The 14,315-nt window shown below is 46.3% G+C and overlaps 1 protein-coding gene across 2 annotated transcripts in view; it reads right to left on the bottom strand.

Annotated features, from left to right (window-relative positions):
- Positions 1 to 5,055: 5,055 nt before the first annotated feature.
- The window catches only part of UBE2V1 (ubiquitin conjugating enzyme E2 V1), a 31,606-nt gene continuing 22,346 nt past the window's right edge, over positions 5,056 to 14,315 (bottom strand). For both annotated transcript variants that reach the window (XM_081257339.1, XM_081257340.1), the window contains exons 3-4: positions 8,003 to 8,128; positions 5,056 to 6,726 (exon numbers count right to left, since the gene is read on the bottom strand). In XM_081257339.1, coding sequence (XP_081113465.1) covers positions 6,580 to 6,726; positions 8,003 to 8,128 — 273 coding nt within the window. In that variant the 3' untranslated portion in view covers positions 5,056 to 6,579. The remainder of the gene's footprint in view (positions 6,727 to 8,002; positions 8,129 to 14,315) is intronic.

Raw genomic sequence — 14,315 nt, 5'->3', positions numbered from 1 at the left:
ATAATTCACGTGCGTACTGAACGCATTCCGACTTCGTCCCAGGCACTGCCCTCGGCACTGGAGACAGAGCCGTGGATAAGCCAGAGGAGGCAGCCACCTGCATGACGCCCATTCCAGTGAGGGAAAGAGGAATAACTAACCCAATAAATCAGCTTGTTAGATATTAATAATTGCCAGGAACCAACCACAGTCAGGCAGTGGGGACAGACAGACTGGGCGTGGCTACTTTAGATGGGGCCCAGCCTCTCCCAGGAGGATACGCATGACCTGCATTCCGAGTGATGGGAGTCAGCCCCATAGAGCCGAGGCGGAGGGAACAGATGGGGGTGAGGTTGCCACGTTTCGCTATGTGTGGGAAGTGGCCCGTGGGGGATGGGGACAGGGCTGAGAGCCCAGGGAGGTGACGGCGACTTGGGCCAGGAAGATGGTGGTAGACATGAGAACTGGCTTTTGGAAGCAAGAGGTTTCTCAAGTATCAACTTAGTGCACCGGCCAACTTAGTTGGCACATGGTCTGCGCTTTTCAAAGCCCTGCTGGGGGCAGTGCACATCAGAACACAGAACACACACCAACGTCACCCAGGCAGCTCTGGGTGGTGTCAGGAAGCCACTCTGCTGGCCAGGTGCCTTTCTCCAACCCTACTCATCCATGGGACGCTGGACTGGACAGGCCTCGAGGAGGGACTGAAAACGTCCCCAGTTGACCACAGGAAAGGGTTTCTGATCTGAGCTACTGTACCACAGGGCGCTCGGTGGCTGGTGAAGGTGGCCACCCATCGGCTGACCCTGCCAAGCCACACAAGAGCCATCTGTGTGTATGCTTCAAATGACCGTCTCGGACAGCGAGAACTCCTTTATGGAAGGCACGCTTACAAATCAGGAGGGAAAAGAAACAAAGATGAGAGGGAAAAAAGGACTTTTCAACTCAAGAAAAGACAGCCTCACACATAAGAAAATGCACATGAAACTGAAATAGCATGTTCAGCTCAAAGATGGGCTGGTGAAGAAGTATGAGCATAGAGAAAGGGAGAAGTAACCTGTCCTACATTGTTGGTGGGAGGGTAAACTGGTACTTCTTAGTTTGGAGGCAACTTGAAAATGACAAAATTAAAAATGCCCATGTCCTTGGATGGAGAAGTCCACTTCTGGGACTTTACTCTACTGATGTATGCACACACGTGCCCTGAGGCTGGTGAGCAGCAACAAAACGTCAGAGACGACCTCAGCGTCACCAGTAAGGCCCTGGTCACTGGGGGTGGCACACTGTGTACTGGGTGCTCAGCAGCTGTTCAGAACTACAGGGCGGTTCCCTAGACGCTGCTCTGCAGGGGCCTTGAGAGGTTCTGTTAGGGAGAAAAAGGTCTGGAGGAAGAGCCAAGTGGAGGCCACATGCCCAGTTACATTAACAACAACAGCAAAACACAGTGGGTGAGGAGAGGGGGAGGGAGCACGGCTTGCACATGCATGCTTAACCTCAGAGGGACCCAAACACTCAGGGCTTCGCCTTGAGAGGATGGTCAGAAGCGGCGGGAACTTCATTTTCCATTCTATTCCCTTGTGTTGTTTGAAGTACAGTCTAGGTTCGTGTAGTCTCTCTTTAGTCAAAATAAAAATGGGGTCTCCAGCTCAGATTTCTCATCATAGTGTAAGGGGCAGGTTAATTTTTTAGCAGGGGATGTGATGTGGTCTCCGTCCTTCACTGCCAGGGTGGCTGCCACCTCTGTCCTTAGCACAACTGACAAGACACCCTACTTCTCGCCAAACCTAAAATGGACACTTTTACATCTTAACGTTTCTGGAACTGGGACGTTCCTTACGATCAGTAGCGTCTCACCCTTATGATTGGCAGCCTTTTTTTTCTTGGTAGCACATGAAATCATGGTGCATCTCACAGCGGACGGCATCTCAGATGCAATGAAATGTGGGTCTGTTTCCCGGGGATCCGGCAGCGTTACTTGGCACCTTCCACCTGGGCCACAGGTAGTGCTGCCCACGCTCTGGGGACCCACTGCACGTCCCTGGGCAAAGCTTCCAGGACTGCAGGCCTCCCAGAAGTCAAAAGGCCACCAAGATGACAATCTTGGGAGGACAAGATACAGCTGGTGATGGGGCCTTATGTTTGGAGGCCTCAACTGTGGCCAGCAAGCTGCCATGTACTGTTCTACATGGGAATGAAAAAAGTGTATCAGCTTGACACACTAATGTTGGGAGATTTCACATAAAAATCTGTATCATAAAGATTACACCTAAAATTAATATATGAATAATACTGTAAATCAACTATACTCCAATTAAAAAAAAAGATCTGGCATTTACTCAGCCCACATCCGCAGCACCGAGGAGCACCTTCATCAGACACGTGGCGGAACCCCAGAGATATGGCCAGTGCCTTCCTGTTCATGGTGCCAGGGCCAGCAGCAGCGAGGCTGGCACTAAGTGCAAAGATGTCCCCTCTTCCAAGGCCACCTGCAGCCAACGTGCCAACAGCTCTAAGACACAGCAGCCAACTTTATGTGATCGCCACGAGAAAGCCTTTGAGGTACGTCCAGGTGTCACCCCTATAGCTCAGAGCCACGTGCTGCCCACAGAGCCCACCCCAGTAGCTCATTTCTCACATGGAAAGAGATGCTTTCACACGCTGCCCATCCTTAGAATGTTCTCCTCTGCTGAAATCCTTGACACCGTGTCCCAAGTCCTTCACGGGGTTCTGTGGATCAGGCACAGGCAAGGAAAGGGAACGTGACTGAGTGTCCACTGGCCATGGGGGGGAGGGGCAAGAGGCCAGGCAGGGACTGGCTGGCAGCCAGGCAGAGGAGCAGACACTCCGCAGGGCCCATGCCGTTGACTCGACACAATCCACGTTGCTATATCACAACTGGAGGCAGTGGTGGCGCCTCCACCTGAAGGGCCTAAGAACTTTCTCAGCAGAGAAGCAGCTCAAGGGCACTGCCCTCACCACAAGGTCGTGGCCAGAGGTCACGTGGCAGTGGAGACCCCTTGCTGGTTTGCTGTAGGTCGATCAGAAGGGGGTGCTTCCCCCCAGCATTGTCAGGTCACTGTGAAGACGTCTCCGCTCCGTGCAGTTCTGCACAGTGAAAAGGAACAGTGGAAGTATCTTCTCTCAAGAGCAGAGACCTGGCAGGAGCTGGGGATCAGAGGCCACCTGGCACCTCAGACGAGCGCTTCTTCTCTGCCCTAAGTTTAGGCTGTAAACTTAAGACCACCTGTGAACGCACCAGCAAAGATGAGGAGCAAATCACACGACTGTGGGACATAAACACAGACCAAAGGTTCAAACGGTTGTCACAGAAGGCTCTGGTGGAGTTCCTGAAGCTCTAGGCCCAGTTCCCTGTAGCCCGCTAAGAGGGTAACAGGTGCAGAGTCTCGGATTTCAGATGGGACTTGTTTCCTCTCTGGAAGTCACTGCACAGAAGAGCTGCCGCCCTGACTCTGCTTTGGGGCTTTCCAGTAGAACTTTGAAATAATTTTAGAATCTCCCATCTTCTTTCTCCCTTGAGAGAACTGAGGGTGAAGAGCTCACAAATGTCTCTGGCCCGATCCCCTTTCAGGGGAGCTTGAAACGCAGCGATTTGCTCCAGAGGACAGATTCCTAAGGACCATTTGGCAGAAATTCTGGCAGCACTTTCTGGAGGGTGGCCTGTTAGGAACAACCCGACGCCCTCCATGAAGTCAGGTCCAGCCCCAATGGCCACAAGGGATGACCTGGCTCCTGGCACCGGACACCAAGGTGGTGCCTACTGGTGGCTGGGACCACAGCAGAAGTGCAAATCCTAAGTAAAAACAGCCGCCGCCGTGTTTCCACTTCTCACACAGGAGAGGGTAGACAAACTGTCAATCAGATCAGAACTCCTGTTTCAAACACTAGAAACACATGGGAAAATTCTATTTTCTTTTCCAACCAGAAGACAACTACATCCAGCCAATAAGTAGGTACTAGTGGAGACTTAGCAGCTAGTGTCCCACAAAGCTACTTATAATTTTTTTAAATTAATTAATTAATTTATTTTTGGCTGCGTTGGGTCTTCGTTTCCGTGCAAGGGCTTTCTCTAGTTGCGGCGAGCTGGGGCCACCCTTCATCGCGGCGCGCGGGCCTCTGTCACGGCCTCTCTTGTTGCAGAGCACAAGCTCCAGACGCGCAGGCTCAGTAGTTGTGGCTCACGGGCCTAGTTGCTCCGCGGCATGTGGGATCTTCCCAGACCAGGGCTCGAACCCGTGTCCCTTGCACTGGCAGGCAGATTCTCAACCACTGCGCCACCAGGGAAGCCCCCCACAAAGCTACTTAAATTAAAGGAAAGAGGGAAGACCACAACCCCTTTTTTCACTCAATCTTTTATGGCAGGGGTTGGCAAACTATGGTCCATGGGCCAAATCTGGCCCACTGCCTGGTTTCATACGGCCCCTCAAATGAAGAAAGATTTTTATAGATGAACATTTGCAATAGATTTGATAATAGGGAATACTAACTTTGAATCCCAATTAAATGTTATCCCCTAAAAAAAGCATTTCATTCTTCTTAGTATACCTGTAACATTATAGAAACTGTACTCAATTATGATGTTTTGAATTTCATCCAAAAAATTGTGGAAATTTGTTTTCTCTCGCTACATAAATACTCACGTAATTTCTTTGATTTTGCCTCTTGGACGATAAAGCCTAACTATTTGGGAATTCCCTGGAGGTCCAGTGGTTAGGACTCCGCGCTCTGTCGAGGGCCTGGGTTCAATCCCTGGGCGGGGAACTAAGATCCCACAAGCTGTGCGGCATGGCCAAAAGAAAGAAAGAAAGAAAAAAAGCCTAAATATTTACTGACTTGGGCCCATCATAGGAAACGTTTGCCGACTCCTGCTTTAGGAGGTCAAATTGAATCCCAAAGACATTAAATTCTATTACTGAATAAATTATATGCCAAGAGGAAGAAGAGCACAGCTTCTTAAATATTAACGCACACTTTTTATTATATTAAAATCAGGCAATGGTCTGACAATAAAAAGTCTACCTATGGAATACTGTTATGTTAAACTTTACTTACAGGATGTTAAATCCTTAGAACTAAGGTTTTCCCCAGAAAAAGGTGAATGGAAACATCAATTGCTTTTCAGACTTGATAGTTGCTGCTTCAAAAGGTGGCTTTACACAAACACTAAGTTAAAAAAAAAAAAAAAAAAAAAACTTAGAACACAATGAATTGCTTTTATTTCGGTATGCGTCCAACATCTCAGCATTTAGTGGTCCTGAACAGAAAAGTGGAAAAACGCAGCCATTGGCCAGGAATTCCGGGGATCTGCCGTGCACACCGAGTTCTTTCTTATCCCTGCTGAGGACCAAGAGAAGCAGCAGCACCGAAACCAAAGTGTGCACCGAGTTCATGGTTCTTTTTGTTCCAGTTGTCAGATTCCAAACTAGACCCAAATGGATTGCAAGGATGACCAAATGAGAGCCCTGTTTAAAACTTCTTCAATTTTTAAAAGCAAAAGCAATTACAGGAAAAGAAAACAATTCATTCAGAGGGACCGTGTGTGCTTACAAGTGTCTTCTGTGGCCTTTCTCCAAGTTTAACCACCAAGGACTTTGAGAGCTGGCAGGTCTATGACCCTGGTGACTGTTCTTTTCACCTTATCAAAACCTGAGCTAAAAAAACGTATCAGCTGATGATGACAGCAGAGGGTGGCAGGGCTGAGGACCCAATATTCATTTCCCAGGCTGGTGGACACTGAGGAAGTGTGGTTCCAAAACTAAATGAGGGAGGTCAGATATGCTTTCCAACCTTACCTGATGGCTTCTGGCCAAAGCAAGGAAGTGTCATGGAAAGTGTCGGGTGGTGATGGTGCAAAAAGGGACTTAAGGAGGAAGGACAAAGCAGCACCCCTCGATTAAGGTGGAGGGAGAAGATATGGGGAAAGCCCTGAATTCCTCACCAAAGGCCAATTTCAGAGGGGAGCCGAGGGGGTTACAATCTATGCTTCGGCCAAGGGTGGTAGTGGAGAGTGGGAAGAGGATGGGGGCCTGGAAGGGGGGCAGCATTTAAGACTTAAAGAAAGAAACCAGGGGTGCAGACGAAGCATCCCCCACACCCAGCAGGAGTCCCACAGGCTGTGACCTGAAACCCTTACATCTACTCTAAGAAGCCACCCCAAGCTGGGGGGCTGTTGCAGAGAGGGAAGAGGCAGGGGGAGGGGAAGGGGAGAAGGCAGAGACCCCAGGCCATGTAATCAGCAGCAAGGTGATTGCGTGGTGTGTCTTTTCACAGTTGAGTTAGATGTGCCCCACCGGTTACGATGGGAATCAATTTAAATATACTTTCTTGATCCCAGAAGTTCAACTATGTGGACAGTGGTTACACTTGACAGGATGATTTGTTATAGCACAACTTATATATTTCAAATGGACAAAAAAATTAGTATCATTTACAGTATCTTAAGATAAACTGCCTTTGAATGGGAGCTTCCTTTCCAGTACTTTGAGGTCTACAAGACGTATCTAGAAAATTTACTACTGTGGAAAATGAAGACTGCTTAAATCGAATGGGGGGTAGGGGAGGGCCTGTGGTTTTTCTTCTTGATTAATTGCTGTAACACTGTCCTTCAGGAGGCTGAGGGAGTTTCATGTTTTCTTTAGACATCATTAGGCGCCGAAGCTCTTGCAGGACAACTTTGATGCTATATGAATTCTGCCATTTTGCTAGCACTGATATGGCTCTTGGGTCCACCTACAGAAAGGCAAACAAAGAACAAATTACCGTCAGGCTCTCAAACAAAAGAAAAGTGGTAAAAGCTGGAGCTAAGCTTCAGCAGAAACGTGAGTAAAATGCATTTTTCAAGTTGAACATGCTGATCACACAGTGGTAGCTGACATGCAGAATACCCACAGGATTCCCTCCCTCCAGTTAGTCTGTTGTTCCCTTTTTGTGCCCCAAACCCCCACTGTGTGGGAGAAGGAAATTATGAATAAGTAAAGCCACCTTTAGAGAAATGGCACTGACACTTGGTGAGACTCAACCCAACTGGCTCTGAAACAACGACCTGAGCTGCCCCTGGGCTGGCTGCTGCTACTGCTCAGGGCCTGGCCTCTCTCAACGTTACGCCCAGGTCGTGGGCGATGAAGAGGTACCGGGCAGTAGGGAGACCACAAGCAACGGGTGGTGAGGACCCGGGCTCTGATGACCAGGGCCTTCCTCAGAGCCATACCCCCTCAAGTTAGTGTAGCATCCCCCAACAAATTTCCCAAAGTGTGAGCTGAGTCCTGGGTTCAGGACTTCAGGTGGAACTCAAAGACAACACTAAACACTGAACACAGTAACAAGGCTCATCTCTTTTCAATTTTCTTTCAAGTCTTCTGAATACCTCAAAGCAGAAGGCTTACTAGCTCATGCAATGCTAATATGCAGCACCCTTTAATACTTGCTGATCTCCCCTCTGAACAAGAGAGCAGGCCTCAGAGGCTCAAAAACCTTAGGCAAGCAACATATGGAGGAAGAATTTACCAACTTTGCTTTGCTTTTGTAATATTTACCATTGCCATTACTGCCTTCTTAAGACAAATGAGACTGGTTTCCATTTATGGCAGTGCAAATGGTGGTAAAAATAAGTTAAAAAAGCAAGACCATTAGAGGAAAAAAATAGTATGTCGTCCCCAAATAAGGCCCATGAGGTCAAAGTGTGACCTTGGGCAAGCTCTTTCACCTAGGTTTCCTCACCTCTCTACCTCTTGGGTGTGTATCAGGAGGACTGAATGAGCTCTTATCTCGAAGTGACCGGCACAGTGCTGAGTACTACAGGCCAGAGTAAGTGCCGTGTAAGTTGTGGTTAAACACAGTGGGAAACAGGCCCTCACCCCAAATCTGCACATGTTCATACTGCAGTATATTTTATCATCAAATAACCAATTAACATATGGACTCCGGCCCAAAGTGCCCCTGATATTAAAGTACAAAGCATTTTTCAGAGAACCCCAGAGAACAAGTAGGGGCAGGAAAAACAACTTACCACTCCATTAGAACTATTAACTCCATTCATATTAATTTTTGTTACAAATCTTACAAAGGGGGGTGCTTCTGGGTATTTAGGTCCACATTCTATTTTAAGGCTGTATATTCGGTTTTCATAAATTGTCTGGAAAAAAAAAGGGTACAGCCATGTCAGGCAATTACAAAGAATTCAAAAAGGTAGAACTTCTGAAACCTCATTTATTCCTGACTGCAGAACTGGTGCATCTGCTTCCATTACACAAAGTCTACTTGTTATTTGATAAGTTAGCAGTAATTAGTCCTTACACTGGTGTATATGAATCCTGGCCTGGGGGGGAATATAAAGAAGGCAGAAAATTTACGCTAGTTATCACTGAAGTTTCTGCTAGTATTATTAAGCCCAATCAGATGGACTTGTTTTTATGTTAATTTTTCTACGCTCTGGGAAATGGTGTGTAAGAGGCATTCTTCATTATGGGAAGTCACACCAGATGTCTACTCATGCGGGGATCATCAGCCAGTGCATTAAATACCACCATGTACAAAGCACAGAACAGGTAACTCTTGAGAGAACTTCAAAACGAAGCACAAGGTGGGGGTGGGGGAGAGACAGGAGAGTCGCTTCCCACTTCATCACCACTTCGGGGTTGTGCTCTGTGAAAGGGACCTCAGCTGTAGGTGCCATCATCTCTCCCTGCTGTTTTTATGATGACCTGAGAGATTACTGGCATTTAGTACGTGAGGTGGGGAGCCAAGGATGCCAGACCTGCACTGGAAAAAAATAGTCCTCCAAATGCCAACTGTGCCTCTGTTGAGAAACACTGGAAAGTTCCGATCCCCTAAGCCAATGAACTTTTCCCTTTAACTTCCACCCAGTGAACAGCAGAATGTGCTGATTTTCCCAGGCTGTTCCTTCTGCCTAGAGCGCTGTGCCCCAACCTGGACTACTTCACAACCTTCAAGACCCAGTTCAAACATCATATGAAACAGAAGGCTACTTCACAAGTTTTCTGTCTTATATGAAGTTGCATTATCATCATTTGCGTGTCTGAAGACCACACCAAGGGGTGACAGCTCCCCATCAGACTGGCCCCCTTGAGGGCAAGGACCACCCTCCTCTGGGTTCCCCTCTCAGGCACCAGTGCCCCTTCCTCACTGCATGCTGCACGAGAAATGGCTCCTGTGTAAACAGTGACATCTAGCGGTCTTTGGGGGGAATAAATTAAAGAAGATGTGATTTAAATGCTTGAAAACATTATGTCCAAATAGTGGCCCGTCCCTAATTTTAAAACTGGGACATATATTAATATTTTAAAATTCAGAAGGCAGTCTTAGTATACGCATAGAAACTTTTCACATCCACTTAACAGGGACCCCAACCTATAACAAAATCAAAAATCAATTCTGGATTTCCACCCACCCCCAAGATGCTCCCCCCACCTCTTCTTCCCTCATAAGTAGCAGCACCATCCAGCAGTTAAGGCAAAAACCTAGCAGCCAGCCATGATTCCCCTTTTCCTCACCCCTTGCCTCCCAATCATCAAAAGGTCTCAGCTTCTACCTCCAGAAGAGATCCCACGCCCACCCACTTTCCTCCACCACCTCACCGCATCTGAATCACCCCAAGTCTCTGCCTTCTCTCTCGCTCCCCTAGCATCTGCTCCCCACACAGCAGCCTGACTGACCTTACAAAACGGGAAACCGTTCCTGTGGCTTAACCCCTCCAATGGCTTCCTGGTGACCTAAGAAAGGAAGGCCCAGTTCCTGGATCGGACCCTGTGCACCCCTGCCTTTCTCTCCGTTTATTCTTCTCCCTCCTCATCCAGCCCCAGGTCCTCTCTCCTCGGGGCCCTGATACCAGCTGCCCCACTGCACACTGCAGCTCACTCCTCTCAGCGTCCTCCTGACCCCTCGTCTGAAGACTGACTCCCAGTCTTGTGTCTGACACCCCTCACTAAACTCGTAACAAGAAGGGCAGGGGCCTCAACTGAACTGGTATTCAACTGTTTGTTGAATGAATGAATGTTGCTCTTTAAGCTTTTATAAAAGGAACACCTTGTTGCAATTAAGGAGTTTCCTCAGAGAAAGAAAAACTCACTCAGTAAACGTAACAAGCAGGAAGCGAAGAGTGGCACGGTTTCCGTACAGATTTATGGAAAATATGGTAAAAGGTCCAGCCTCAGCGCCTAACACAGTCTCACACTCAATAAATATCTGTTGACTGCATGGATCCCAAATTCATCTCTGGGTGTGTCCTGCATTCCTGCTCACTGGTTTTGTCACACAATTCAAAGACAATTTCTTACATTAAAAAAGTCCCTGGGGGCTCACAGTAATTACCCAAATCACAAAGTCTGTTAAAATATTTGACACTACATTTTGGAGGCTCTGATGCACCGATTTATTCACCTGCCAGCATGGTTTGTGGCTTATCAGTGTTGATAAGAGGTCACTGATCACTCTATTAACAACAGCATCAAAATGGTTAAGAAGGTAAGCAGTTTAGTAATAGGATTCTGATTATTACATAGATTAAATCTTAACGTTACTCTTGACACTATGAAAGTCTAATTTAAAAACATGCGTGCTATGACTAACTTAGAACAAGAGAAATATCGAATTTCTGACCACTTATGTTCAACTGGCAATTTCACTGGAACACAGTGAAAAGTGCCTCAAGTCAAGTGAGCAGAGACACTGAAGGGTCACTAAAAAGCCCAAAGCAAAACTGTTATAGAAAATGAGGTTCTGGTTTTCTTCTCTTTTGTTTACGAGGGCTCCAAGGACCTGCTAAAAAGGTTTCATTGAAGAAAGGAAATGTGCCTGAAGGAGAATTGCTAGAACATTCTGTCTCTGTGAGGAACACTGCTCTCTTTAAGGTTCATTATTTGATCATGGAACAACTTTGTTGTCATGGCTTGAGCTTCACGGGGCAATGTGGCAGTGCCTATCAACATGTTGAAACAGGCGTGCTCAGACCAGCAAGACCATTTCTAGGAATTTCCTACAGACGGACTCGTACAAAAAGGTGAAGCACTGTTTAGTTATTTTTGATACTGCAGACAATCTAAATGTCCACCTGCAAGAGACTGACTAAACAAATAAGGCATACTCCTATAACTGGATACTCTGTAGCCTTTTCAAAGGCTGAGGCCCAGACACAAACACACACACACACGCAAGCATGCACGCACGCACGCACACACACACCCCTGCAAAGGATGCCAAGACATAGCTCTTGGTATAGCCAGCAAGTTGCAGATTATGTACAACCTATAGAAGCAGACAGACACCTCCCTCCAACACTGGATATATTTACACGTACATAGGCTGTTTCATCCACTGATCACTACATGCCCAGAGCCTAGAGATTACAAACTTTTCTTGGGCCTAAAATATATATGTGAGATCTAGCCTGATCATGAGGAAAACATCAGATCAATTCAAACAGGGAGACACTCTACAAAATATTTGACCAGGTCTCCTCCAGACTGTCAAGGACAACAAAACCAAGAAAAACCTGAAACTGTACAGGCACAAGGAGCCTAGGACATGCCAACAAAACACAATGTGGCACATTGGAAAGGATTCTAGAACAGCAAACAGACATAAGGTAAAAGCTAAGGACACCTGCGTAAATTATGGACTTCAGTTAATAAGGGATCAATATTGGTTCATTGGTTGTAACAAAGGTACTGTACTAATATGTTAACAATAAGGGAAACTGGGGTAGGGCGGTGTATACCAGAACTTTCTTTCTACACCACCTTTGCAACTTTTCTGTAAATCTGAAAGTATTATAAAGTACAATGAATGTTTGCTTATTTATCTATTTATATTGCAGTATAGTTGACTGACAATATTAGTTTCAGGTGTACAACACAGCGATTAAATATTTTTATAGCTTATACTCCATTTAAAGTTATTTTAAAATATTGGCTACATTCCCTGTGCTATACAATACATCCTTGTAGCTTTATTTATTTTATACACAGTAGTTTGTATCTCTTAATCCCCTACCCCTATTTTACCCATCCTCCCTTCTCTCTCCCTACTGGTAACCACTAGTTTGTTCTCTGTATCTGTGAGTCTGTTTCAGTTTTGTTATATTCATTTGCTTATTTTTTAGGTTCCACATAAAATTGTTAACATACAGTATTTGTCTTTCTCTGTCTAACTTATTTCACTAAGCATAACCCCCTCCAGGTACATCCATGTAGTTTCAAATGGCAAAATTTCATTCTTTTAAAATGTATTTCTAAGATGTATGAGATGTGAGAAAAGGAAAAAGGTATTAGCTGCAAAAATATGCAAAGCACAAAATCTAAATTAATGTGTAAAAGAAAGATGACACTAGGTGAACTAGTCAACCACTACTCAGTTCAAATCTGATACAGTTATATATAAAAAGTATGTTTAATGTGCAATGTGGGCATATGCTATGTTAGAATAAAGGATGGGCCCTCTAAAAAAGGGAGACGAGGTAGAGCCTGAGAAGATCTCAACAACTTAGGACATGGACAGGTAGTAAATGTACAGGAAGAGGTGCGAGAGGAGACTCATCAAACTACTGTTCACAGTTAATCTGGGGAGGAAAGTGGGGATTTGAAAGTTCGGGAAAAGCTGGGAAAAAAAGACACCACATTAGGATTTTAACAGAGTATTTAATATAGGGAATCGGTTAAACAGGTGTCACTGGACTGAAAAAAGCTTTAAAAGAGGAGCCTGAACTAACACAGAGGTAGTAACCGCAGGGAGCAGGTATCACCTCTGGGTTAGCTAAGGCTTATTATTCCCTTTGTTCCCCCTTAAGGCTGGGGCGGCAAAGGAACAAAGCTGGAGCTGATCAGATCTAGAGGCTCAGAGGAAGAGGGCTCCAGAGTTGAACCCAGATCTCTAATGAGGGGGTGCTGCGAGGCTGATGCTGGGGGTGCCCCCAAAAGCTGGAGGCTGGAACCCACTGCTGATGCCAGGATGAAGGGCAATTACCAGAGTGGCGCAGACAGAGCAAGAGGCAAACAGGAAGGAACAAGTCTCTTCTCTCCGCCTTACAGGCTCTCTCCTGTGTCCTGATTGGTGGAGCCTAACAGGAAGCCAGCTGACAAAGGAAAAATGTAGTTTGCAGAGTGCCAGCCCCAGGATCCAAAGCAGAGCAGGGAAAGGTGGGCTTGGAGCTTACTAACCAGCACCTGCACACACCCCTCTAAACAGTGACAAGACACAATTTTCCTCTGTACAAGAACTCTTCCCATCAGTCAGGGTATCCTTCTGAGTGAGCCATAGGTCCCTCTGAAGGCAATATTAATTATTCATTTCTCTAATTCAATCATATTGCCACCTGAATATTCTACAGCCTAAAGACTAAACTGCTGAGTTGACCACACAATCCTAATAGAAAATAAAAAGGCGAAAGGAGGCATTCGCTTCTTCCCATTTGCTTTCTGTTCCCACCAATGTCAGTCTGGCATGAGGCCCTCATCCTGGCAGCAAGAGCTGTCTCTGGTCTCCAGCTTCTGGCCTTTCAGTGCTCCTCCAACCAGCTCTGCTGGGCCCCACAGGAACTAACAGCAGAGGGTATCTGTCCTCGAAGTGTTAGGTTTCGATGGCCCCAGCCTCCCCTGACCCATCCCCCCAGACCCAGGCGGTGTTGATTGCTTTGTGTTATCTTTGTGTTACCCCAGTGTGCTTTTTTGGCTTTTTTCAGTCCAACACCTATTTGATCAACTTCCTATATTAAATTCTCTCTGTTGAAATACCTAGTATGGTTTCTCTTCCTGACTGACATAAAGAATTAAAGGGAACAGAGAGAATTGCTTACTCTGTACTGTCTGAAAAACTTTACCAGAATATATTCATTTATCAGACATGTAACTTAAAGCTTTTAAAAAAGAGATGGATAAATATGCACTGATATGGAAAGATGTCCACCACCTGTTAAGGGGGAGAAAAAAATAAAGCTGCAAAACATTAAGCATAGTAAGGTCTCTTTTTTTTTTTTTTTTTTTTTTGCGGTACGCGGGCCTCTCACTGTTGTGGCCTCTCCCGTTGCGGAGCACAGGCTCCGGACACGCAGGCTCAGCCGGCCATGGCTCATGGGCCCAGCTGCTCTGCAGCGTGTGGGATCTTCCCGGACCGGGGCATGAACCCGTGTCCCCTGCATCAGCAGGCGGACTCTCAACCACTACGCCACCAGGGAAGCCCGCAAGGTCTCATTTTTATTAAAAAGGATATGTATTTGTTTGTGTACCCACAGCAAATGTCAGTAGAAACACACCACACACCAAATGATCAGTTTTTATTCTGTGGGGAGTATGATGAAATGGGGAAAGGAT

The sequence above is a fragment of the Mesoplodon bidens genome (assembly GCF_964165515.1).
Source record: "Mesoplodon bidens genome assembly, chromosome: 15".
In the NCBI taxonomy this organism is placed as follows: Eukaryota; Metazoa; Chordata; class Mammalia; order Artiodactyla; family Ziphiidae; genus Mesoplodon; species Mesoplodon bidens.
This window is presented reverse-complemented; position numbering and strand designations above follow the sequence as displayed.